Here is a 27,004-nt window from a genome sequence, read left to right on the forward strand (position 1 = left end):
GATGGCACTAGGGAGTAGGCAGAATTGAAAGACTTTTTGGTTTTTGTGTTTGGGGGAGTTTTTGTTTGTTTGTTTGTTTTGAGCATATTTGCATGCTAATGGGAAGGATCTGGGAGAGTAAGAGAGACTGAAGATTAAGGGAAGAAAGGGAATATTCAACAGATTCCTGCAGTGGCAGGAGAGAATGCACAGTGGAGACACTGGTGTTAACAGGAGCAGGGGGACCTCTTTAAACGTAACAGGATGAAGGGAGGAAAGTTTTTTCTGTATCAATTTTATATAGGAGATCCTTTTGAGGTGGGGCCATGGTCATGTTTTAAGCTGGCCAAGTAGATAATTTTAGCCTCTGTGTCTCTGCAATCAATCAAGTTCAGCGATGTCAAGGCTGTTTACAAAGCTGCCTCTCTTTTCCCATCATGCCTCACAGGCGGCTGCTTCCTGCCAAAATGGCACATCTAAAGTGTCCTCATTCATCACTACTTCCTGTGCTTCTTTTTAGTGCCAAAATAGGTCCAGGGAAGTTCTTGCTTTTGTTCCAAACGGGGATTGTTGATTTTGGTCCCAGGATGTGCCAACTTCTTTAGAGAACTATGCTTTGCCAGTTTTGACATCTGTAGTTTCTAAAATCCACAGTCAGTGATTAAAACAGCATGATAGTGAAAATAAATAGTCTGATCTGTGGAAGAGAAATGGACATGCGTATATGAAAACACATGAACATAAATGGTAATAACATGACAAAAATGACATTTCAAATCTTGGGAAAATGAAAAATTATTCAATAAGTAATGTTGATATAAATAATCAGAGATAAGAAAAAATAAACCACATCAATATCTTACTCTTTACCCAAAATAAATTTCAAATGCTCCAAAGTTTTAAGTGAAAAAAGTGAAACTACAAAAGAAAGAAAAAGACATGGAGAAGGTATTTTCCAAGCCTTGCAGTGAGTAAAGCTTCATATGTAAGGCATACATGCAAGAAAACAAATAAAAATACTACTGATAAATCTTGACTACATACACATTTTTAAATTATCAGGAAAAAGCACTGTTAGCAAAATTTGGGGGCGCACAGTTATTTCTCTAAACTCATTTTTCAAGTGCATATAGTAAAAAAATCTAAACACTGCAAATGTGTATGCAATGACAACTATATCTCCTTCCCACTGTAGACCCTTCCTGCTCCCCAGACTCCTGGTGCACCCCGCTCCTGCTCCCGTTTATCTTATATTCTTCAAGCAATGTTCTATGCATATATAAGCACATGCATGCACATACACACATTACACATATATATTTTTCTACATCACCACAAATAAATCTGCCTCATCCTTTTTCATAATATATTATGCTTTATCAGTTGTTGTTTTACATTATTATTATAAACAATGGACAACATCTTTCTTTGCCCACATAGGCTGATATCTGTTCAAGATGCATGTCTTGCCAAGGAATTTATAGATAAATCTAAAGCTAAGAAATTGCCCTCCATTGAGGTGGACACAGTTACACATCCACATGGAGATTTAATGGAGGCAGGTAGAGAGATGAGCCTAGTGTTTAGGAAGGGATCAGAAATTGGACACATAATTTGGTGGGAATCGGCATAGAGATGGTTTTTTAGGGCTATGAGATTCAAAAACACAGAGAAGCTAAGGTGAGAATGCCTGAGTTCTTCAACATTTACAAGCAGGAAAGGAAAAGGGAGACAAAAACAGAAAGTGAAAAGAAGTGGAGAAATATGGGAGAAAAAGCAAGAGATTATGCAGTCCCCAGAGCCAAATGAACACTGGTTTCAACGAGAACAATATAAATTCTGTCAAATACTATAAAGGTAAGATGAGAACTGGAAATCAATTATTTGAATTTGGAAGCAGTTAAAGTCAGATTCCAGGGGCTGCAGAGAAAAAAAGAGGTAAGGAGGTATAGAAGGTTACAAGGAATTTTACTGTTAAAGAAGCAGTAATGAAAGAGAGCATGGGGTCCAGAGAGACTTTTTCAAAGCTGGGAGGTAATTAAAGCATGTTTACCTGCTCATGGGAATGGTCTGCAAGGGAGAGTGGTCTGGATGACGCAGGCCTTGAATAGGTGGGAGAGGAAAGGGCCCCGCACAAGTGGGAGGGGTAGAGCCACCCATGCACTGTGTGGGGCACGAAGACAGAATACCGGGTGGACTTGCAGATATGCCAGAGATTCAGTGGTAGGAAGAAGGGGAAGTTCTTTTGTGAGCTAGTCTATATTCTGAGTGAAATAAAAGGGAGCTCATCAACAGAGAGTAAATAGAAAGAAGAGCTGGAGGTTAGAGGGGGGAAGAGGAAGTGAGAAACAGTCATCTGGAAGACTGAAGGAGTGGAATATAATATAGAAACACAGCCCCTTGCCGGGGCTCACAGATCTCTAGGAGGGTCGGTAAGCATAGTTGTGTATTTTTTCCAGCCAGGTCCAGCTGGTTGGGTGCAAGTACAGAGTAGTCTACAGATTGGGTCTATTCACAGTTCAGGTTTTGCCAGGCAAGTACAATGAAGGAGGAGAGGGGCAAAGGAATTGAGGGTGTCTGCAAGGGAGTAGTTAGAGAGATGAATGTGAAATCTAAGCTGGGTAAATTGAGAAGTAAAGACATGATATAGGTGATGGGCAGTAAAAATGTATAATGTCAGCGGTTTAAAGGACTGGATGGGGCAGACATTAATTGGAGTTGCAGGACTAAAGGAGTTCAAAATACAGGAAATGAACACCAGAGACAGAGAGAGGGCTGAAGGCAAAATGTTGGAGGTGGTACTTATTAGTAACAACAAGGTCTAGAGGATGACTGCAGAATTGGGGTCCAAGGTGACATATGGCTGACAGCTGTCACTGACCACACCTGTAATGCAGAACTCGAGGAGTCTGAACAGAAGTGCCCACCCTGCTTGACCAGCTTGGCTCAGAAGTATCTGATCTGGGATTGCTGCCCCATGTGGGTGAAGCTCAAGACAATTCTCTTTGGGCTTGTGACGGATCCCTTTGCAGAGCTCACCATCACCTTGTGCATCGTGGTGAACACCATCTTCATGGCCATGGAGCATCATGGCATGAGCCCTACCTTCGAAGCCATGCTCCAGATAGGCAACATTGTGAGTGCTCTGGCTGGTACTGCCCTCACTGGCATGGCCGGGGCGGGGTGGGGATGGTGGCAGGGTGCGGTTCGGGTGGTGTGGGGCATGCCCTTATTGGTTAGTGTGTTGAGCCAGTTAGCTGAGAGCAGAGCAGCAGTGTGGGAGACATGTGGACACTGGGTTCAGGAGGTCAAGTGTGGGAGGACCCAGGCTGAGCTGGTGGGAATGGCTTTGGGATGAACAAGCACAGGAAAGTGAATCAAGAGAGCCTGGAGCCAGAGGCAGCTAGTTGCCCTTTACAAAACATAGGACAACCACTTGAATCTTCTGGATCTCAGTTGCTTTACCTTGAAATGAGGATAAATGTCACTTTTTTATCCGAAGACAATATTTGGACTTGTCCATTTCCTTCCAATGTAATTACTTTTATGACTGCAATGAACAGTAGACACGATTTTCAATGCTGTCACTTAAGGAGAAAAAGAGTTGGGGAGGGAAGGGGAAGACAGTGGAAGGGAAGAAACGTGGAAACAAGGTTGCTGTTGTAACAAAAGCATCAGGAAGTCGGAACTTTTCTTTGGCATCTAGTTTAGACATGATGCTACTTTAAATTTTCCTCCATCACTTGTTAGTATTATTTACTCTTAACAAGATACAATCGTACTGGATTTCACTATATACTGAATAAAGCATCTGACTCAGAGGGAGAATAACTGCTCCAACCTTGCCCCACCCACAGGAATAGTAATAATACTCAGATGCTTCTCATGGATTATCTCATTTTATTTTCACAACAACCCTATATGGTAGGCACTGTTGTTATTCCCTTTCCCAGATGGAAAAATGGAGATGCAAAAGGTTAAATAATCTTCCCAAGATCATAGAGTTGAGTTTAGTGGCCACATCAGAATTTGAACCCAGACAGACCAGCTCCCAAGCCCACTTTTCTTAACCCCTGAATTAAGCCACCTCACAAGACCTGCGTGTGTGTGTGTGTGTGTGTGTGTGTGTGTGTGTGTGTGTTCAAACACATGCACACATGATAGGCAGAAGCTAGAAAGTGTCAGTGTCCTGCCTTCATGTCCGCAGCAGGGTCCACCAAACTGGAGGTGACCTACTGGATTCACCAGAACTGTCTGGCTTTGGGGTCCAGCTTCTTATAGGCTGCAGACTTAGGTGGAGGGGGAAGGCCCAGAGGAAATGTGACTGCTTGTCCCTAGAAACCACTCCCTCCGCCATAATCCAGGGCTGTGAAAGGGGCTGCAGTAGGTTCTGGAACATGGTGGAATCAGCATGCCTCATGTTTTGGCAGCACCTAGGCTGAGGTCACATCCTAAAGTTGATATGAAAAAGAAAAATGGAAAGAGAAGAGAATGCTTGTTCCCAAGAAGTCAGCCACAGAGGGCCTTATGGAATAGACATTTGAGCCCACACCCTCATTCTACAGTTAGAAAAGTGGAAGCAAGAGAGAGAAAATGCCTTTCCCACAGTGTCAGAGCAAAGCACCATTTTTTTAAAGCAAGAAAGTCATGTGTTTGGTGCCTGCAATGAGTCAGGTGCTTTATGAATGTTATCCCAGTGTCACAACAACATTATAAGGTTATTGTCACCCTCACATGACAAAAGAGAGCACTAAGACTCAGAGAGGTTAAGTATCCTGCCCAAGATTGTATAGCTGGTGAGGGTGGAACCAGGGTGGACCCAGGTCTCTGGAAGACACAAGACCTCAACCCTACCCCCCACCACACCACACTGACTTGCCTACAAGGGGCACTCAATAGATATTCTTTGAATCACTCTTGTGGCATGAGAAAGTCACTTAAACTCTCAGCCTGTTTTCTTCTCCATAAGAAGGATGCATTGTCTGTTTCTCAGGCTGGTGATGGGCTCAGATAAAAAGATATGAAGGAAAAGCACCTGACCCTGGTCTTTGCTTTCCTCCTTCTCTGTCTCCCTTCCCTGCTGGTTGTTGTGTTACCCCAGCCTGGTTCTGACCTCTCTCAGTGTCAGAATTCTGTCCTATTTAAGACAATTAGAGACACACAGAGCCTAAAAGAACCTTAGAGACAATGAATCATTGTTCTTACTAGTCACTGTTATTTATGAATGAATTACTGTCTGCCAGGCTCTTTGTTAAGAACTGCACATGCATTGGCTCATTTTATGCCCATTATACAGATGAGGAAATTGAGGTACAGGAAGGATGCATTATTTGTCCAAGCTTACATAAGCTAGGAAATGTCTGAGATGGGATTTTAATCCAGGTCTGTGATGTCCCACAACCCACACTTTTTAACTACTGAACCAGACTGACTCCTCACTGACATAATGATATTATAATAATGATCTTAAAGACTATCCGCTTACTCCAGTCCCACCGCCATTCACATGGAAAAACTGCAGCATGCACAGCCCCTGAGAATGGTGCAGAAATGTCTCCATTCTGTCACGTTGACTGTTCCCCTGGCCAATCCTCAGGAGCCCACAGATAGCACAGCAACTGAACAAAACAAGAGGATTTTCTATTTTGTAAATAAGACATTTTCTTGCTGCCATTTTTATCATTGCCTCCGACCCCACAGATCCCACTGTGATGAAAACTTGTTTCCATTCCTAGGTCTTCACCATATTTTTTACTGCTGAAATGGTCTTCAAAATCATTGCCTTCGACCCATACTATTATTTCCAGAAGAAGTGGAATATCTTTGACTGCATCATCGTCACTGTGAGTCTGCTAGAGCTGGGCGTGGCCAAGAAGGGAAGCCTGTCTGTGCTGCGGAGCTTCCGCTTGGTAATGTTTTTCTCTTGATGGCTTGGGGAAATTCCCACCCAGACTCAGGGAAGACACTGTGCTCTGGGGACTGCACCAGCCAGCTCCCCCTTCCTCTCCTGTCCTTGTGGGAGGGAGCAGGGTCTGATTCCTGGGCGACTGGAGACTCGGGTCTGTGGTCCCAGCTTTTCGCTGACTCAGAGTGGGGACGCGCCTTCTCCTTTCTGGGCCTTGGCTCCCTCATCTGCACCAAGAGGGGACTTCCAAGCACTGTCCTCGTCTCTTATCAAATAACAATAACAGCAATAATCATAGCAGCTAATACTTACTGAGCACTTACAATGTGTCAGGCATAGCACTGGACACTTGAAAAAACGTACCTCATTTTATGCTCACAACAACCCTGAGAGATAGTCGTTTTTAAGATCCTCACGGGTGGGTGAGGAAAAAGAATGGTTCCATGATGACCCCAAGTCTCCCAACTGCCAAGCAAGCGAATAAGCCACAGACCTGGATCTCAAATCCAGGTTGTCTGACTCCAGAGCCCCAGCTCCTTCCAGCCCCAGGGAAGTCATTCTCTGATTCCCTGGTGCCGGAAATCAGAGCCCCAATGTCTCAAGCACCTTCAACCTGCCTCCTATTACTCTCACTCACATGCAATGACGGCTCTTCTCTAAACTCAGCTGCAGGACGCCCTCTACAGGAGAAGTGCCACAGGCCACCCACTTTTATCAGAGCCACGTTTGTCAGCCAAACCTGTCAGATTCCCAGGAGTGTCGGGTCATTAGGTTCTTCCGAGTCTCCAGGCCATCTGGAGGAAGCTTGGCATCTCACTGACTCTTGGGAATAGGAAAGAGGCCTGAAGAAATGTCATGGCTTGTTGGCGCAGGCCGCCTGCTCTCAGGATCTCTCAGTGTTAACTGGGAGCCCTGCATCTAGCCTTGGAGAGAGGTGACAAAACAAAGGGGAGTATCCAGCAATCTCCCCAAGGTCCTGACAAGTCTTGGGCATCCAGAGGTTGAAGGGGGTGCATGGTTCAGGAGGCAGCGAGACACTAGGACAGATCTGCTTGGGACCCTATCATGGGGACCAGTGAGACAGTGCTGAGCCCCTGAACTTGGTGTACCTGGAGCAGGGGTGGCAAACTCAAATGCCCATGTGTGGTGACATAGAGCCAGCCATGGAAAAGATTTGGGCACTGGATATTTGCCTCAGGTAGACAGGCAAAGAGTACTCCATTTCACCTAGGCAGATCCAAAGCAGTGCACAACTCCAGGGAGGGATGTTTACATAGAAATCAATGTGACCATCTCAGGCCGGGTGCAGTGGCTCACACCTGTAATCCTAGTACTTTGGGAGGCCGAGGCAGGCAGATCGCTTGAGCCCAGGAGTTCAAGGACAACATGGTGAAACCCCCTCTCTACAAAAAATGAAAAAATTAGCCAGGCATGATGGTGCGCTCTGTTGTCCCCGCTACTCAGAAGGCTGAGGTGGGAGGATCACCTGAGACCAGGGAGGTGGAGGCTGCAGTGCACCATGATCGTGCCACTGCCCTCCAGCCTGGGAGACAGAGTGAGAACCTGTCTCAAAAAAGAAAGGAGACAGGGAGAGAGAGAAATAAAGATAGAAAAAGCAAGAGATAGACAGATGAAAGAAAGAGAGTAAGAGAGAGAGAGAAAGAAAAAGAGAGAAAAAAGGAAAGAGAGGAAGAAAAAAGAAAGAAAAGAAAGAAAGAAAGAAAGAGGAAGGAAGGAAGAAGAAGGAAGGAGGAGAGGAAGAAGGAAGGAAGGGAAGGAAGGGAGGGAGGGAGGGAGGGAGGGAGGGAGAAAGGGAGGGAGGGAGGGACGGGCTATGGCCTGTCCATTATTGTCAGAGTTACTAATTTTCCACAAAAAGTCAGAAATCCAGATTTTTGTGCAAATATCTTTAATATTGGCTACTAATCCAATTTTTAAAAACACTCTAAAGACCAAATAAAGCATGTCCTGAGACACAGCTGTGCCATGAAATGCTGGGTGATGGCATCTGCCTAAGCTGATGGTGCTGTCACCATCCCAGGGAGGAGAAGGGTAGAGTAGGCCTGTAGGACTCTTTATCCATAACCTGAAAATCTTAGAAGGTCAGAATTAAATCACATTTTTAGAAGGACAGATTTCTCTAGGTATCTAGAAATTGATGTCAAGAGGCAGGCCCCTAAGCTAATGGTCAATATAAGGTACCTATGCACAATCGTCAAGAGAGCAAGATATCACACCCCCATACCCTGGCAGGCCCACAGTTAGTTTTCTAATAAAATACGAACATTTCTACTACACTTGGGGAAGCAGAAGCTTAGTGTTTTAAGGTCTATGTGCTACTTTTGTTCTGATCCCACAGTCTAAAGTCCCAAACAACCAAAAATAGGCAAGTTTACTTCACAATCTGCGCCTACAGGATTCTGCAGGGGAATGCTGCCCTGTCCCCACCTCGCCGATTTAACATGCTGATCAATGCACAATTCCCTAACCACACCCACCAGCTACACACTTTTGGGATCTAGTCCACTTCCCTCATGACCTGGCTTAGATTTCACAGCCTACCAATATTATCATGCCCTTGAAAACAAACTCAATCACCTTTCCCCTCTGCCTCTTTGCATTTTTGTGTTTGGCAAAACCTCACCAGAGAGTCTAAGTCAAATATTTCTCTCCACCTTGCCTGCCCCTGAGCTGTAAGAAATGCTGGAGAAAAATCACCGCCAGCTGGTCAGTCTCCTGGTTTTAATTAATAGACTTTATTTTCAGGACAGTTTTCGGTTTTCAGAAAACTGGAGCAGATTGAAGAGAAAGCTTTCATATACCATCAATCCCACAACACACACACACACACACACACACACACACACACACAGAGTTTCCCTATTACCAACATCTTATGTTAGTACTTACATTTGCTACAAATAACTTCACTGGTTTCCCATTGCTCTGAGAATAAAACCCAGACTCCTCATGATGGTGTACAAAGTTCTGCATAATCAGGACCTGCCAGTTCGCCAGTCTCCCGCTTGCCCACTTTGCTCCAGCCAGAAAGGCCTACTCTCTCTTATTCACACATAACAGAGAACTTCTTGGCTTTGGGCCTTTGAAGTTTTTTTCACTGTGCCTGGAATACTTTTCCTTTAGTCTTCACTTAGCTCGCTTATTCTCAACCTGTGTTCAATGCACTTGTCACCTCCTTAGAGGAGACCTCCCCAACCACACTATCTAAAGTTGGATTCCCTCATCAAATTAACCTGGCATTTACAATTGTCCTGCTATCCCATGAGGCAAAAACCAGACTTTCTTGTCTACCATTTTATCCCAAGGGCCTAGCACAAGGCCCAGCACATACATAGGAACTCAATAAACACCTGTTGATTGATTGAAGGAAGGAAAGAAAGAGAGGAGAGAGGAGGGAAAAAAGAAGAAATAAAAAGTCTGTCTTCCTTCTCTCCCAAAATAGCATTGCTTCTCCTCCCGTCACTTAAAGCCTTGCTCCATTTGCTCCATTAGTCCATTGGTCTATCCTGGCACCAGTATCAGTCTTAATTATGGCAGCTTTAAATGTATCTGTGTCTGTAAATCAAGTAATCCACCTAATTTACTTCAAGAATATCTTGGCCTGCACACTTTCATATTCACTTTAGAATTATCTTGCCAAGTTACATACCCACATACACACAAAACTGCTATTGTTTTTCCCATCAGGGACTGCTATAATTGATAGGTCAATTTAGGAAGACTTATAATCTTTACATAATTCAGTCTTCTGATTATGAAGATAGTATACTCTCTATACCAGTCTTTCAATAAAGTTTAAAAATGTTTCCATGAGGTTTTTATAATTTTCTCCATAGGATCTTGCATATCTTTTTAAATGTTCTTTTCTGGCATTTTTGGCTAGCATTTTGATATTTAACATTTTTGTATCCAGAAATGTCTCATTAATTCTAATAATTTATCTATACAATGTTTTAAATTTTCTAACATAATCACATCATGTGAAAATAATAAGTTTAATTTCTTCTTTTCTTTTCTTTTTTTTTTTTTTTTTTTGAGATGGAGTCTCGCTCTGTCACCCAGGCTAGAGTGCAGTGGCACGATCTTGGCTCACTGCCGCTCCACCTCCCGGGTTCACGCTATTCTCCTGCCTCAGCCTCCCGAGTAGCAAGGACTACAGGCGCCCGCCACCATGCCTGGCTAATTTTTTGTATTTTTAGTAGAGACGGGGTTTCACCGTGTTAGCCAAGATGGTCTCGATCTCCTGACCTCATGATCCGCCTGCCTTGGCCTCCTAAAGTGCTGGGATTACAGGCATGAGCCACCACGCCCAGCCTAATTTCTTCTTTTCTAATCCTTATGCCATTAGGTTCTTTTTACTAGATCACTGTGCTAGTTAGGACATCCAGTACCCTGTTGAAAAGAAGTGTTAATAACAGGTATCTTTATCAATTTTCTGATCCCAAAGAGAATCCTTTCAATATTTCACCAACTCTAACAGTTGTAGCAGGCTTTTTTTAAAGATAAGAAACCTTTGTCAGTTTAGGAAGTTCTCTTTTATCAAGAATATTTATCATGAATGGATGTTTAATTTTATCAGACAATTATTCTACATGTATTGAGATAATCATGTATTTTCTCCTTTAATCTGCTAACGTGGTGAATTATATTAACTGATTTTCTAATGTTAAACCAACTTTACATTCCCAGCTTAAACCTAGCTTGATCGTGATGCATTTTTTAATACATTGGAAGATTTAGTTTGCTAAAAATTTGCTTAAGATTTTTTTATCCATATCGATGAGTAATATTTGATCTATAATTTTCCTGACTTTCATTGTCCTTGCCAGGTTTTGGTATCAAGGTTCCAAGGTTATGCCAATTTTCTTTTTTAAAGCCAAGGGGGCCGGGTAGGGTGGCTCACGCCTGTAATCCCAGAATTTTGGGAGGCTGAGGTGGGAGGATTGCTTGAGGACAGGAGTTGGAGACCAGCCTGGCCAATAGGAGGAAACCCCATCTCTACTAAAAATATATAAATTAGCTGGGTGTGGTGGCGCACGCCTGTAATCCCAGCTACTCAGGAGGGTGAGGCACGAGAATTGCTTGAATCCCAGAGACAGAGGTTGCAGTGAGCTGAGATCATGCCACTGCACTCCAGCCTGGGCAACAGAGCGAGACTCCGTCTCATTAAAAAAAATAAAAAGAAGGCCAGGGGCAGTGGCTAATGCCTGTAATCCCAGCACTTTGGGAGGCGCAGGCAGGTGGATCACCTGAGGTTGGGAGTTTGAGACCAGCCTGACCAACATGGAGAAGACCAATCTCTACCAAAAATACAAAATTAGCCAGGTGTGATGGTGCATACTTGTAATCCCAGCTACTTGGGAGGCTGAGGCAGGAGAATTGCTTGAACCCGGGAGGCGGAGGTTGCGGTGAGCTGAGATCGCACCATTGCACTCCAGCCTGGGCAACAAGAGCAAAACTCCATCTCAAAAATAAATTAATTAATTAATTAAATTAAAATTTTAAAAAGAAAAGAAAAGAAATTAGCTGGGCATGATGGCACGTGCCTGTAGTCTCAGCTATTTGGGAGGCTGAGGTGGGAGGATGACTTGAGCCCAGGAGGTCGTGGCTGCAGAAATTACAGCATAAATTAACTCTCCATTAGTTAACTTAATCAAAGCCAAAAGTTAGCTAAAATCTTTAACCTTCCTCCAAGACAATTTTTCATTCCAGATATCCTTTCCCAATTTATTGTAATGATAAGTATTTTAATTTTATCTTGTTTATAAAAATTTTTATTAATCAATGAAAAATAAAGCTACCTATTACACAGACAATCCCTAAAATTGAGTAACTTACCCCAATAAAGGTTTATTTCTCACTCATATCATAGCCTAATGCAAGCCAGACAGCTCTAGGTGGGACTCCAAGAAGTGACTTTGCCATACCTGAAGGAGGCCAATATAACCTTCAAAGTTTGCCTCCTGCTTGTGGGAAAATGGAAAGCCAAGGTCCGTTTTAAGGTTTAAACAGTGAAAGGCTTTTTCAGTCAGGGATTATGGTTTATTTCACAATACAATTACTTCAAAAACTTAGATGGCTTCAGACCTCTCATTGCCACACAAAGTGCTTTCTTTGACAAAGTTCTCAAGTGTTCTTTATTTCTTTGCTTTCCTTTCCCTACGCCTTTCTCTTGCACAAGAAACAGTGGCTACACCATTACTAAAAGCTTTGTTAAGAGTTGTTTCATTTAATTGGAAAATTTAGTCTTAACATTTGAAGACTTAATCCCATTGCTCACTGCCTGGAATCTAGAAGCAGTACAGTTCCCTAAATCTTCAAGGCTCTAAACTTCTGGATTATATTTTCTTTTATTTCTTATAAACCAGCTAAATCTTTCCTGAGCTAATCTCTTTCTTGTACTGTCTTGACCACATAGCCAATTACAACTGACCCACAATACTAAGGTTTAATAAACCCTTCCCCTAGGGTTGCTGGTTCATGAGGCTCATGATCTGCCTCAAAATTTTTACCAGCAATATTTTTGTCACTGAATAACATAGATTGACATTCCAAGCCTTCTCCTGTCAGCTTCCTTGTTGCCCACCACATGATCATTAAGCCAGTGCCACATAGTTGATGCTTTTGAAAAGGCAATACCTTTTTTCAATGAAGCAATTTCTCCATTACTCAAGATAAGTACAACTAGCTGCAGTGATACCCTCTAATTCTGTGAGTTAACATAATAGAGATGTATGTCTCACAGCACATTCAGTGCTTGTTGGGAAGCTCTCCTGGGAGTGTCTACTTCCAGTAGCGACTCAAGGATCTAGGATTATTTCATATCATGACCATCTTCAATTAGTGACCTTTATGGTGAACATGAAAGGGAAAGAAAAAGTGCAGGGGGTTTAAGGCTATGTCTAAAAGTCATGTATATTAGTTCTGTCTCCATCTCCATTCCACCAGACAGAACCCACTAACATGACCCCAACTATTTGCAAGCAAAACTGGAAAACAGTCTTCCGTTGCGCCTGGGAGGAGACAGTGAATGGAAACCATGTGCCCAATCTCTTCCACATCTCACAAGACATTGTTGTTGTGTCCATTCAATGTTTATTTAGATTCACTCTCATGCTTAGCACTTTCTTGCTCTTTATACGTTTGTTATAGAGGCAGTGGGGGCTCGCTGCCCAATGCTCTAGAAGCCAATACTATGACTTTGGAAGCCAAGACTATGACACCAGGTTTTTGAGAAAAGAAAAGCTTAATATTGCAAGCTGGTTGGCAAGAAGACAGGAGGTCAAGCTCAGATCTGTCTCCCTGTGCCGTCTTCAAGGCAGTATTTTTATTAGAAAATGTTTAGTGGGTGGATACCGGGATTTGCAGGTGATTGGCGGAAGGAAAGGGGAGGTTTGGAGAGTCCCTGGGCCTGCGCAGGTATCTCTTCATTCTAACTCATGGGTTGCATATGCAAATCTGGGGGGAGTTAGTATGCAATAGGAAGTGGAAACTCAGTCCATGACGTCAGCAAGCTCATTTGCACAGACTCCAGTCGACCATCCTGGTTCCAATTGATTTCAGCCAGTTTTTTCATCATCACACAAGGGGAGGGAGTTTCAGTGTCTCAGCAAGTTGTTTCTTTACCTATCTGCTATCCTAAAAACTCAAGAATTTTTGTAAGTTAGTGATTTCTTACTCTTTGGAACACAGTTTGAGTTTCAGATTTTCAGTGAGCTGTTTCTTATCTGGTATCCTGTAAGCCTGAAAATTTAGTTACTGATTTCTTTAACCCTTTGGAGCACAGTTTCACATTCTTGTATATTACACATTACACATTACTTCTGGGATCACTTTCTATCTACCTGAAGTACCTCCTTTAGAATTTCTTTTAATAAGTGCCTTCTGGTCGTAACCTCTTTGTTTATCTGAAATTTGCTCTTCAGTTTGCCCGTGTCTTTGAGAGACATTTCTTATGAATGTAAAATTCTAGTTGATACTTCATCTTCCTTCAGTGAAGATAGTATTCCAACAATTAGCCTCCATTTTTGCTAATGAGCAGTCAGCTTTCAATTTAACTGTTATTCCTTTCTTTCTGGATGCTTTTTAAATCTTCTCTCTGTCTTTGGTGTTCTGCAGTTTCACTGTAATATGTCTAGGTGTGGATTTCTTTTCATTTATAATGCTTAAGATATATTGACTTCTTGAATCTTTAGATTTGTAATTTTCTTCAATTCTGGAAACTTCCCAGACATTATGTGGACGATTATAGCCTCCACTCCATTCTATTTTTTCTCCTTCTGGACTTTGGTTAGATAGATGTTAAACTCTCTCATTCTATCCTCTATGTCTCTTACACTATTTTGATATTTTTCATCTTATGTCTCTCTGGGTTACATTCCGAATAATTTATTCTGATATATCCTCAATTCACTAATTCTCTCCCAAACTGTGTCAAATCTGATGCAAACCTTCTTCATAATATTTTTAATTTTAAGTATTATATTTTTCATTTCTAAGAGTGTATTTGTTTTTCACAACTTGTTATTGTTATCTATAGTTTTTTTATTCTCTGCACATAGTTTCAAGTTATTATTTTATTTCTTTAACATATTATACCTAATTATACTGTTATCTCTGACTAATAATTATATCATCTAAAGAAATGGAATGACTATTTCCACATCTGTGGTTTCTTCTGGATCTCATTCACTCCTGATGACTCATTCCTTCTGTTTTTGTTTGTTTTTTTACTGCAACTCTTAAACAATTTTTGAGGGAATACTTTGAAACCTGGGATAAAGGCAGGTTCCTCCAGAGAGTATTCACATTTAATTCTGCAGAGCACTTTGTAGAATTGCTCTAAATTAAATTCTCAACTTAAAATACCTAGGTAGTGTGAATTCCAACTAAAATCCTATATGAGCACCACTTTGTTGTTCCAAATGCTCAGCGTCAATTTTCCTCCTGTAGCTGGTACCTAGCACCAGCCATTCGATTTTCCTTGCATTCTCCTGGGCTTGTGGTTCATCCTTACATGAAGGGTATAGCTCTTTGGGATCTAGTCTTAAAGCGGGGATGGACTACGTTTCCTGCTCCCCATACTAGTTACTAATGCTCAGTTTTTATTTGTGTTTATCAGCTGCCTCTGTGTGTGACCAGTCCACAGAGTTGTTGTTTTAAGCTCTGCTTCCCATATGAGGAGAGTAATTTCCAGATTGGGTGTAAGGTGAACGTGGACCCGCTCTCCCCCATCACATAAAGAGATGTATACGGTACTTACTGTATAAGAGGATTAAACCTCCTCCCATGGGATTTACTCATTGATATGGGTGATAAAATTGTAGCTGCACTGTTCTGTTCAGCATTGCATCCTAGCACCTAAGCCACAGCCTGGCTCTTAGTAGGTCCTCCATAAACACACCTTGACTGATAGACTGACAGTTGAGCTCAGATATTTTTTTCCTAACAAATTAGAGAATCATGCAAATATATTTTAAAACATTTATACATTTTTATGCTTGATGCTTTTGCTGTCTTGTGGGACTTAGCATATTTGAGTTTACAATGAAGACTTTTTGAGACTTCATCTTTTCTCAGTGACTAAATCATTAGTTCCATGAGAGCAAGAGCCCACACACCTCTCTTCATACACCTCACAGGCTAGCACACTGCCGTGTACCTGCACGGCTGGTGTTCCGGGGGGTAGGTTGGTTGGTCAATTAAATGAACATATGAATGCTGAGTCCATGAAATCATGGACATTTGCAGTTTCAAAGCTGGTAGGAGCAACCGATGGTGTCCACTGCCCCAAGATGAGAAATGCCCTAAGAGATGTTTTGCCAATACTATCAAATGCAGTGAGTCATCCCCTACCTGAAGGAGGCTGGTCTCTATTCGGGTCAAAAATAAGCTTGTTCTCACTTATTTGTGAGCCCCATCACACCCACCCCACTTCCACAGAAGAGGCCCATATTCAGGAGGGATCAGGCCTGTGGCTATAGAACAGAGTACAAATCGCAAGGCCACCACCCCAGTACAAGACCCTGACTCGGCCAATAGTCAATGAAGCACATTGATACTTAGGAATCATAGAAGGCTGATCATATTTTTGAGTAATTTATAGCATAGGAAGAAAGGTCTCTGAAAGCAGCTTCCAGAAAACACCCTGGTTTAATGGGATGAGAGGCCTTGTGTTTTTCCCAGATGTTTGGTTTCCAGGCAAAACTTTAGATGAAAGGTAATGAGCACAGCTACCAAAACCTGACAGTCTCTGTTTCTCTGCAGCTGCGCGTATTCAAGCTGGCCAAGTCCTGGCCCACCTTAAACACACTCATCAAGATCATCGGAAACTCAGTTGGGGCACTGGGGAACCTCACCATCATCCTGGCCATCATTGTCTTTGTCTTTGCTCTGGTTGGCAAGCAGCTCCTAGGGGAAAACTACCGTAACAACCGAAAAAATATCTCCGCGCCCCATGAAGACTGGCCCCGCTGGCACATGCACGACTTCTTCCACTCTTTCCTCATTGTCTTCCGTATCCTCTGTGGAGAGTGGATTGAGAACATGTGGGCCTGCATGGAAGTTGGCCAAAAATCCATATGTCTCATCCTTTTCTTGACGGTGATGGTGCTAGGGAATCTGGTGGTGAGTGGTGAGCCCTGCTGGGGGCACTGTCTCCTGGGGAAAGGAGAAGGCTTCTGGGTTAACTGAAAAAGCTTTGATCTGCATTTTTATGCCCAGATTGTACTTCTCTTGTTGAAAAGTCTTCAAACTTTTCAAATTCTTGTGGGATTCATTACAAGAAGTGTGCCTTGGGAGGCAGCCTGACTTGCAGGAATGAGAATATATGATTAGAAAAGAAAGACCTGGTGTAGAATCTCTGCTCCACCATTTACTAGGTGGGTGACCCCAGGCAATAGACTTAATCTCCTCAAGATCTAATTTCCTTAAAATCAAGAAAATAGTGCTTACTCATGGGTTCACTGGGAGAATTAAATGACAGGAGATGACATATGCAAATCGCCTAATGCAATGTCTGGGCTGAGGCAGGAACTCAATAAATGGTGTCTATTAGCTGTTAAAGGAAAAATGTCCTTCCCCAATCTAAGGGGGCTCAGAAAACATTTTTATTCAGGGAAGTAAGAGCTGAGTGATTTCTCCAAGCTGCACAGGTCCTAGCTGGGAGCAGGGGGAGAGGCCGCAGGGAGGGGGCACAATGGGTCACAGACAACATCCAAGGCCACAGAGATAATAACAAAATCTACTCCATGTTTGGAGGAAGCCCCTCTGGAGACTCACTTGCCAATAAGCCCCAATACCCCTTCTCCACCCCAGCCTGGCCCCCTGCCCTCAGCTTATCTCCACCCACTCTGGTCATGGGGGGTCCTTGCCCTCCTGGGACTGACTGGCTGTGTGGGAGGATGCAGTCTTCCGGAAGCTCCTTTCTTATTGCCCTGGACATCAACCAACTTGAGTTCTTTCCTCACGAGAGTTTTATAGACAGAAGAAAGCTAAACCAAGAAAACGGAAGCAACAACAAATCCAGACTCTTTAGTCTTTTCCACCCTGGCCCCTGAGCCAGAGATTCCTCTGCCTGCATCCCAGAAACTCTGTTCTTCCAGGCTGAGCCCACCATCCCTGTAGAGCCACAGATGCCCCTCACCCTCAGACAGGAAGTTTACCCCTCTGAGCACTTTTACATTTCTCGTATCATTTTGTCTTCACAACCACTCTTCATCTGCTCTCAAGTGAAGAACGGGAAGCAGCAAGATGTGCCCAGGATTCCAGAGTCAGGAACAGAGCCCAGGGCTTTGGCACATGAGGATGGTTGCAGGAAGGGCCAATGCCTTCTCTCTGTTGTCCCTAAATGTCCCTCTGCTCAGCAGGGGGCTCCTCCTTTATGGTGGAAAATATGCTTCCAAGCCTCGTCCACTGAGGCGGGTCACTCCAGGACATCCCCAAACTTTCCCTCAACTGCTCTCAGAATGTCCATTCCCCCAAAAGGGACAGCATCCCAGGTGGGCAGGAAGAGGCCCAGGCCATGGCTGTCGTGCCAGCCAGCTGCTAACCCCGTAGGCCAATGTGGGGCTCAGCTTAGAGATTGATCAATCTTCCCTTCCATTCCTTCTCTTCAGGTGCTTAACCTGTTCATCGCCCTGCTGTTGAACTCTTTCAGTGCTGACAACCTCACAGCCCCAGAGGATGATGGGGAGGTGAACAACCTGCAGGTGGCCCTGGCACGGATCCAGGTCTTTGGCCATCGTACCAAGCAGGCTCTTTGCAGCTTCTTCAGCAGGCCCTGCCCATTCCCCAGGCCCAAGGCAGAGCCCGAGCTGGTGGTGAAACTCCCACTCTCCAGCTCCAAGGCTGAGAACCACATTGCTGCCAATACTGCCAGGGGGAGCTCTGGAGGGCTCCAAGCTCCCAGAGGCCCCAGGGATGAGCACAGTGACTTCATCGCTAATCCTACTGTGTGGGTCTCTGTGCCCATTGCTGAAGGTGAATCTGATCTTGATGACTTGGAGGATGATGGTGAGGAAGATGCTCAGAGCTCCCAGCAGGAAGTGATCCCCAAAGGACAGGTAAGAGTTATCCCCAAGGGACAGCCACAGGCAGTGGGGAGGGGCTTCAGGGCTTGAGTGACAAAGGGCAAAAGGGAAATGCACTGGAGACCTTGACATAAAGAAGTTTAAACCATGCCAAGCTTTCCAGAGGAGGTGGCGTTTGAGCAGGGCCTAGAAGAAAAAGTCAGAATTCCCCAGGCAGACAAACAGGGAGTGGGGTGCAGCAGGTGAGCAACAGGCCACCTCGAGGTGCTTGGGGATTGTCTTTCACACAGCTGTCCCATGCGCTCTGCCCAACCCAGGCTCTGTGCATGAGATGCGAATGAGATTTCTCTAAGAACAGGATGTTGTCCAAGAGCAAGGCTCATCTAATCTTTACCAGCATCCTAAGAAGTCCTGATTCTTATGTGACTCATTTAGCCAGCTTTTCCCCACAAGTGATATCACAGGGAAATGACACACTCCTTTTGGCACCAACTAATTTAAAGCACATTTGAGCCATTTGATAATATATATTTTTAAATACTTGGCACTATTCCTTACTACCTTAAGTTGGTATATCAACCCTTGCTGACCTCTTCTCAGTAACTCAGGGCATTCACCTCTGCCCAGCGTGGGAAGGCAGGGATCCCTGTGGGGCCTCAGGAACATGCAGGGCTGCTGGCCAGGTTACTAAGTGGTCCAGAAAAGCTGTGCTTTCAGTCTGTAGCTCTCCCATAGCCTTCTTCCCTGCAGTCGTCACTTGTGTTCCAGCAGCTGCTGTTATCAGCTGCCATATTTTACATGCCTTTGTCTGGGTGACAGCAGAGGGCAGGGCATCACCATCCCCAGAGTAAAGGACATGAACTCTGTGACAGCAGTCTGCTACTCAGAAGCATTTTCAGTTACTTTGGGGCTCTTAGGGAGCTCCAGGTGGCCAAGTTCCCTACAATTTTGACCTCTGGACAAATAACAACGGTCATGGCTAACATCTATTGAGCCAAGCACTTCGTGCAAGGTGTTTTACAAGCATTAACATATTTAGTCATCAAAACAGCTGAATGATGCAGATCTAGCCTTTTCAATTTTGAAGATGGGAAAAACAAAGATTAGAGAGGTTAAACAACTTGCCTAAGGTCACACATCTTATAATTAATGGGGCCCAAGGATAAAACACAGGTCTATCTAGCTATAGTCTTCATGCTCACTTCACACATGTGTATGTATATGTGTATGTACGTGAGTTGCATATATGAAACCCTTGTCTCTGGCAGCCTGTGATGTGCAAGATCCCTTCAAATTTAGAACTGGTCATCTAAGGGTGGGGCCAGGCACCCAGTTGGGACCCTCTCTCACTAGCAGGAGCAGCTGCAGCAAGTTGAGAGGTGTGAGGACCACCTGACACCCAGGAGCCCAGGCACTGGAACATCTTCTGAGGACCTGGCTCCATCCCTGGGTGAGACGTGGAAAGATGAGTCTGTTCCTCAGGCCCCTGCCGAGGTAGGTATGTGAGCTTCCTGGAGAGGTTGGACAGCCAGCCAGACGCTGACCAGTGGGCTGGTAGAGGCTGGAGGGTGGGAGTGAAGATGGGGTATTCCAGACTGCACTCAACCACATAACCTCATTTCTTATCCTGGGAATTTTTAAAGTCCCTCCCAACCTCCGGCTAATCCGCACAATTTCAACTTTCACCCTATACCATTGCCACAATCTCACTCCAGGGTGGCTGTAGGTATAGAAAGAAAGAGTGAGACTCCAGAAGCTGTGGGACCTAAGATCAGTTCCTAAACCTCTCTGATCCTCCATTTATTCATCTATGAAATTGAATGGTAATGCCTACTTGGTAGGATTATTTTGAAGCTTAAATGAGATGCTGCTTGTCAAATGTTTAGGTCCTGCCTGAGACAAAGTAAGTGCCCAGGAAATGACAGCCAAGAAAAAAGGAAACGAAAGACAATGCACAAAGAAAGTCAAATATCTTTCAGGGCCAGCAAATAAGAGTTGGAGGTGCTCACAGATGAGGAAGTTTTCCCTTGTGATTCTCCCCTGCTTTCTTTTGTCCACTTCATTTTCTCTAGGCAAAAGCAGCCTGGGGCTAGGGAGAGGCTCTCTATAGGTGAGTAGTGAAGTGACAGCCTCACAGAGACTGAGCTGGAAGATTTGAGGTTTAGGATTGTCTTATACAAGGTAAAAATAAATGTGGTTTCACTTACAAATCTTGAAGGAAACAAGCTATGGGGAAAGAGGCGTCTATAAAAGTTTAGCATCTTTAATAACACTGCTTCAATTCAAGAATTTAATTTGACACCTAGCCACTGAGTGTTGACTATGTGACAGGCACTGGGCTCAACAGAGATAAGGAAGTCATAATTCATCCCCAAAGTTATCAAGCCCTTCAGCTTGAAGAATGTCAGCCACTGGCTGTGTGCCCTAGGCAAGGCTGACCACAGCAGGGTAAGATAAGAGGGAGGGCTGGGACGGGATTTGGGGGCTGTGGGTGAACAGAAGCTGCTTGGTTCCCACTGGGTGAGGGCTGTCACATTCTGCACGTGGATGTCATGCTTCTTCCCAAATGTTCCAAGGACTCCCCTGGCTAGTTGTCCCTACTCAGTGTTTTCAGTACACAACTTCTGGGTGTTGGTTTTTTGTTTTTGTTTTCTTGTCCATGACCCCGGCTAGGCAGGAGGGGCCTGACAGCGACAGATGGGGACCCGCCCCACCATTTGGGTCCATTAGCCAAGCTATCAGGTTTACTAATATGAGAGCAGCTTCAACCCCTAATTGAATTCATCTGGAGACATTATAGGGCTGGAGCTGCCAGGAGGGCAGCAGGCCCCTGCAGCATCACTCCTTGATTAAATATTCAAGCCCAGTGAATGCCGAGAGTCGTTATGGGTGTAATTACGGTGTCTCGGGCCATTGCCAGCACTCCATCAGGGGCCCCGAAGGTTTACAGTCTCACACAGCTAAGCCTCTGGGACTCCAGGGAGAACAGCAGTGTTCCAGGCCTCAGCTGGCGAGGCACCAAACATGGGTGCAGTTGAACCTGCAGTGACCGCGTGCAATTCCCCGGGCCCCGCGGAGAGACGAGTTCACTGCCCTGGGCTTCTCCCCTGCAGGGAGTGGACGACACAAGCTCCTCTGAGGGCAGCACGGTGGACTGCCCAGATCCTGAGGAGATCCTGAGGAAGATCCCTGAGCTGGCAGATGACCTAGAAGAACCAGATGATTGCTTCACAGAAGGTGAAGGGACAGCCACAGGCCCCCTCACACTGATGTTAATTAGGGCCAGAATCCAGTTGAGAGAACACTCACCTGGGATCCACAGAAGACAAACAAGCTGTGCCCACTTGCTGCCTCATTCCCAGGCTTGAGGGCGCCAGCATCAGACACACGTGCCCCAGCTGGCAGCAGCCTGGCCGTGGTATCTGCATCTCATGCCCTATCAGACACCACGGAGAGACGTGTGCCTTCCTCGTTACCCTCAAAAACCCCTCCCTGAGTTCTAAACCAGCCCTTTTGAGTCGAAAGGGGGAAAGGTAGTCACCACCACAAACACCACTGAAAACTCTTGATTTGGACCATGAAGGACCCAGAGGAGGGCCATGATGTATCTGCTTCCCTCAATCTTTTGTTTAGCTCTCAAAAGCAGAACCTGTGTCTTAGTCATCTTTCTTCTCAGTGTTTAGAACAGTGAGGCACATTACATTCTCAATAAATATTTTTGCAATGAATGAATCAAGAGTCCATTCTATGAAGGGAATTGTGGCCTCAATGCTTTCTAAAAATACGTAGAAAAATTTTTTAAATACTTGAGTTTTTGTTAATAGTTTTATTTGACCCTGGGCTGGGCTGAGCTGGGCTGGACCCAATCCCCATCTCAGCCACGTCGTGGCCCTCAGTTCAGCTTGGGCTTGGAGCATATCCCCCTCAGGCACCCCCAGGCTCATACCCTGTAGCTTGTCTGTTTTCTAGGTATAGGTGGGCAGGACAGGGACCACTAGTGTCATCTGTAAGAAGGATATGGCTAGGAAAAACATCAGAGTGGGCAAGACTAATGATGGAGAGGAACACCTGCAGGTCTGGATTGAGGGACTGCCTAGAAGGGACCCCTCTTCACCCATATTCCAGGAAAGAATTTTTTTCCAAGGGCATGACAAGTGGGTTTCCTAGCAGAATGGTTTCTCTGCAGCAGGAGCAGAAATTATCCCCTTTGCCCAGTGACCATCACCCACCATCAGTCACCTCTCCCCACAGGATGCATTCGCCGCTGTCCCTGCTGCAAAGTGGATACCACCAAGAGTCCATGGGATGTGGGCTGGCAGGTGCGCAAGACTTGCTACCGTATTGTGGAGCACAGCTGGTTTGAGAGCTTCATCATCTTCATGATCCTGCTCAGCAGTGGATCTCTGGTAAGGGGAGGCACAGTCCCTGCCCCCAAATCCTCCAGATAGGAATCTCCTACAATCTAAAGGCCCTGGAGCTGCATCGGTGGGTTCTCCTGACTACTGAGCTGAAAGTCCCCAACCTTGTCACTAGAAGGAGAGCTGCAGCCCAGGGCAAGGGCCCCTCTTAGCAGCAGAGCATGGGAGGTGTTCGAGGTGCCCGTGCCATGGCCTGCCAAACCTGACTGCAAGCATTTGAGTGAGTGAGTGTATGCATCCCACTATATAGATGGGAAAACTGACACTCAAAATGTTTAAAAGACTCGTCCAAGGTCACCCAACTTGTCAGCAGCAAAACCCAGCTTTGCCCTTATTTAATCCCGAAGCCCCTGGCTTCCCACCCTCTGACCTCCCCAACACACGGCCTTCTCTGAAGGCCTACAGTACAAAAAGGACTATCTTTCCTTATCGAACCACTTCCAAATGCTACTAATTACTCCTTTAAAGCTCACAGAAAATCATTACAATAGCACTTCTCAAAATTTAATCTCCCAGGAGCTTCTTCAAATGCAGATTCTCATTCCATAGAGCTGTGGCAGGGCCTGAGAATTTGCATTTCCAATAAGCTCCCAGGTGATGCTTGCACTGCCCTCAGTGACCCACACTTTGAATAACAAGGCCTTATGGGAATAGAGATTCAGAGTTGGGAGACATCTCTAAGGCCCTGGCTGAATACTGGGCTTTGTAGAGCAAAGAAGGAAGGTTCTCTCTGTACTGTGGCTTAAGCTCCTTATACAATCTCAACTACTCCGCCAGTAGACCAAGGTAGACATAGACACAGGAAGGGACTTAACATCCTCAGTTGTTTGCATTTTCTAGATGAGGAAGTCGAAGCCCAAAGGCATGAGGGGCTTCAGGTAATTAGTTGAAGGGCTGGGAATAGAGTCCAAGGTCGCAGCTAATTAGTTGAAGGGCTAGGACTACAGTCCCACTCTTCTGATTCACGGCTGCAGTGTTTTCACTCATCTTGCACCTCATGTGTCATTTACTCTCTAAAAACAACCTACTAAATATCTGGGCCTCCATCTAAATGCCAGATTGCCCAGGAAGGGTGACAAAACTGCTCGGTGCATGGCCTCAGCCTTAGGGAGGAGCACAGGTGCGGGACAAGGCAGGATCTGAGAGGTGGGAGGAAAACTAGGGTGGCAATGACGCAAAGCCAAGGGAGAAGAGAGTTTCGGGGCAGGGGCTGCTCTGCCATCTTGGGTGCAGGGGGGAGGGTGTGACAGCAGCTGCAGGTGCCCAGTGCCCTGGCAGAGGGCAGTGATTGTCCACACGGACCTCAGCACAGTGTAGATGCCAAATTGCAGGGGCAAGAGGGGGCTGGGCTGGGCTGTGCTTTCTCCACACCTACGCTCCTCTCCTTCCAGTCCTCCTGGATTAAAATAATAACCACATGTGCTGTTGGCCAGGTGCTCTCCTCACTACCTCATTGGCTTATGGGCCTTCTCTCCTCATTTCACTTCTCTGCTCTCCCTTGCTCCCTCCCTTCTCTTTCTAACCCCCTTCTCCTCACACCCCGGTCCACCCCCTGCATTCCCAGGAGGAAGCTCAGACCTGCAGCACTGCTCCAGCCCAACCCGCCCCCCTGCAGCTCTCCCTTCCCTCCCATCTCCTTTCCCCTGGGACTGAACAGGCTGGCACCAAATTTAGCCTTCTTTAGGCTTTCACTTTGAGTACCTTTTAAAAATAACATGCATTTTCATCTGACAAAGTAAGGTACCAAAAAAATACTTGGAAATTATAGAAAAAGGTAAAGAAAAAAAAATCATCCATTTCCCTATCACTCAAAGAGAAGCTCACTTTGAAAACATGCTGGTATACCTCCTTCTCATCTTGCTTATGCATAAAATATGCACACATTACAAAAATAAAGCCACATTTATGCATTCTATAACCTCAGTACATTTTCTCCGTAAATATTCTGATATTATTTAATGGATATAACATATTCCTTTATAATTTATTCAACCCATCTCTATGTTTACTTCTAATACACATTGAATATTCCCTATGTGTACTCCCTTAGAGATGTTGGATAATCTCCTGTCTTAGTCCTGGTCCTAGACACAGAATCTGAAGCTGAGAAAAGATATGGGTTCAGTTGAAATCCAGCTTCAGCTGATCCCATGGAAAGCCCTGAAGTACAAAGGGCACCACAGAGCTGTCCCACCTTGAGGCAAAGGAGACAGCCCTTGTAAATCCCCCTGTCAGTGTCCCTGGCTGAGGGCTGCCCCAGCGGGGAGGATGAGCATTTCCCAAGGTGGACACAGTTCCCTCCAGCCCAGCGAAGCCATCAGGTAAAGGGGGTGTCCGCATCCGTGAACTATTAGCAGCTGACACTCCCAGCAGATGAAGGATGGGGCACTGGCCCCTTAAAGAGGAGCTGGGTGGGCACCAACAGCCTCCAGTGTCCTTAGGATTAGTGCTTGAAGGAGGAATTGCTGGGTTCCTGAAACCTTTGAGTCACATTGCCAATTTGGCTTCACACAGGACTGGCCATATTTTCACTCCTGCCAGTCACTTGTAAGGGTGGCAGCTCCCCACAGCCACAGCATCCTAGGGTTTCCCCCATTCTTTTCCATCTCCACCAGTCTGATAGAAGAAAAACAGCATCTTCTTTTAATTTGGATTTCCTTGATTACCAGTGAGATAGAACATTCTTTTTCAGAGGTGTGTTGGCGATTCTTACTTTCATTTTTGTAAACTGCCTGTGAACATCCGTTGATGCTTTTATTTTTAAACAAAGTCACTGTTAGTATCCCTTTGGTTCACTTCCAAAATCCAGTTTGAGAAGGTTTTCTTTCTCCCTTGCATTCAGCATCCCTGCAAATATCAGCAGGGCTGTGTGTCCCCATTGGCCCTGAAGAAGTCATGCTTTGTATCTCACAGTACCTCCTCCACTATCCCACTTTACCTCCCCACAACAAACAAAATGCTACTGGCAAGCTGACTACCAAATCCCCTTCCAGGGACTGTGGTCAGGGCTGGCTGGGTCCTTCCCTATCAGTCTGGGCCCCAGTGCTGTGGGTCCAGGCAGCCTGCCATTCTGCATCCTTTCTTCCTTCCAGGCCTTCGAAGACTATTACCTGGACCAGAAGCCCACGGTGAAAGCTTTGCTGGAGTACACTGACAGGGTCTTCACCTTTATCTTTGTGTTCGAGATGCTGCTTAAGTGGGTGGCCTATGGCTTCAAAAAGTACTTCACCAATGCCTGGTGCTGGCTGGACTTCCTCATTGTGAATGTGAGTGGCTCAGTGGGAACATGTGGGGTTTGGGGTCCTCCCCTCTGACTCCTGGCTACAGCTAGTGCAAAGGAAGCTCAGAGACCTGGCCCTCAAGGGCTACTTCAAAGAAAAGCTTTGAGCATTTAGTGAGGAGTCTGAGAATAGCCCTGACACCCATGAGTGGTAAAGTCCAGGCAGTATGTGACTGCGACACAATAGTGATTGTTAGGTGAGTTATTAGGTCTCCATTCAGAAAGATCCCTGCAATCCTCTGCATTTTTACATCCAAAGTGAGAAGACACATGCAGTTCTCAGAAGTCTTATGGCCGTGCATCCACAGATGGGGCTTCTGGACCTCGGGGAGCCATGAACTGTGAGCACAGAGAATCTTCCCACCTGCAGGTCTGTGGTCCTCACACCTGGCTGCACTTGAGAATCACCTGGGGAGCTATGAAATATGCAGTGACCGAACACCACTACCCCAGAGATTCTGATCTTATTGATCTTGGGTGGGGCCCAGGCACCTGTATTTTATAAATGCTCCCAGGCATTTCCAAGGTGCAGCCATGGCTAAGAACCACTGAGCTTATACTGCTGCCTGCTCCCCAGTGGCATTGAAAAGAACAGAGGGCCCATTTGGAGAGGTAATGAGCTGGAGTTCATGTGTTCACACTCATAGTAACCTGTGGCCAGTAACCCCTGCATTAGAGAATTGACTGTGTGCTTCTCACACATCAGACATGTGATTCCTCAGTCATCTCTTCCTCATCTTAACCACCACATTGCACTATCACTGTGTAGGCCACTACCTTCTTTGCTTTGCAGCATGGTTACCTGAGTTATCTGTTCACTGCCGCATAGCTGAGGGTTTCTGCAAGCAGGGTGAGGTATGTACTGTGTTGG

At 45.2% G+C, this 27,004-nt stretch overlaps 1 protein-coding gene across 3 annotated transcripts in view; it reads left to right on the plus strand.

The window, feature by feature from the left end:
- SCN10A (sodium voltage-gated channel alpha subunit 10) overlaps positions 1-27,004 on the plus strand; it is a 90,685-nt gene that overhangs the window by 43,237 nt on the left and 20,444 nt on the right. For 2 of the 3 annotated variants that reach the window (XM_032159135.1, XM_032159137.1), the window contains 8 exons: positions 2,877-3,115; positions 5,715-5,888; positions 16,172-16,531; positions 18,022-18,468; positions 19,789-19,929; positions 21,549-21,672; positions 22,687-22,841; positions 25,946-26,119. In XM_032159135.1, coding sequence (XP_032015026.1) covers positions 2,877-3,115; positions 5,715-5,888; positions 16,172-16,531; positions 18,022-18,468; positions 19,789-19,929; positions 21,549-21,672; positions 22,687-22,841; positions 25,946-26,119 — 1,814 coding nt within the window. The remainder of the gene's footprint in view (positions 1-2,876; positions 3,116-5,714; positions 5,889-16,171; positions 16,532-18,021; positions 18,469-19,788; positions 19,930-21,548; positions 21,673-22,686; positions 22,842-25,945; positions 26,120-27,004) is intronic. The other variant, XM_032159136.1, reaches the window with a different exon arrangement.

This window comes from Hylobates moloch, unplaced genomic scaffold, assembly GCF_009828535.3.
Source record: "Hylobates moloch isolate HMO894 unplaced genomic scaffold, HMol_V3 SCAFFOLD_8, whole genome shotgun sequence".
In the NCBI taxonomy this organism is placed as follows: domain Eukaryota; kingdom Metazoa; phylum Chordata; class Mammalia; order Primates; family Hylobatidae; genus Hylobates; species Hylobates moloch.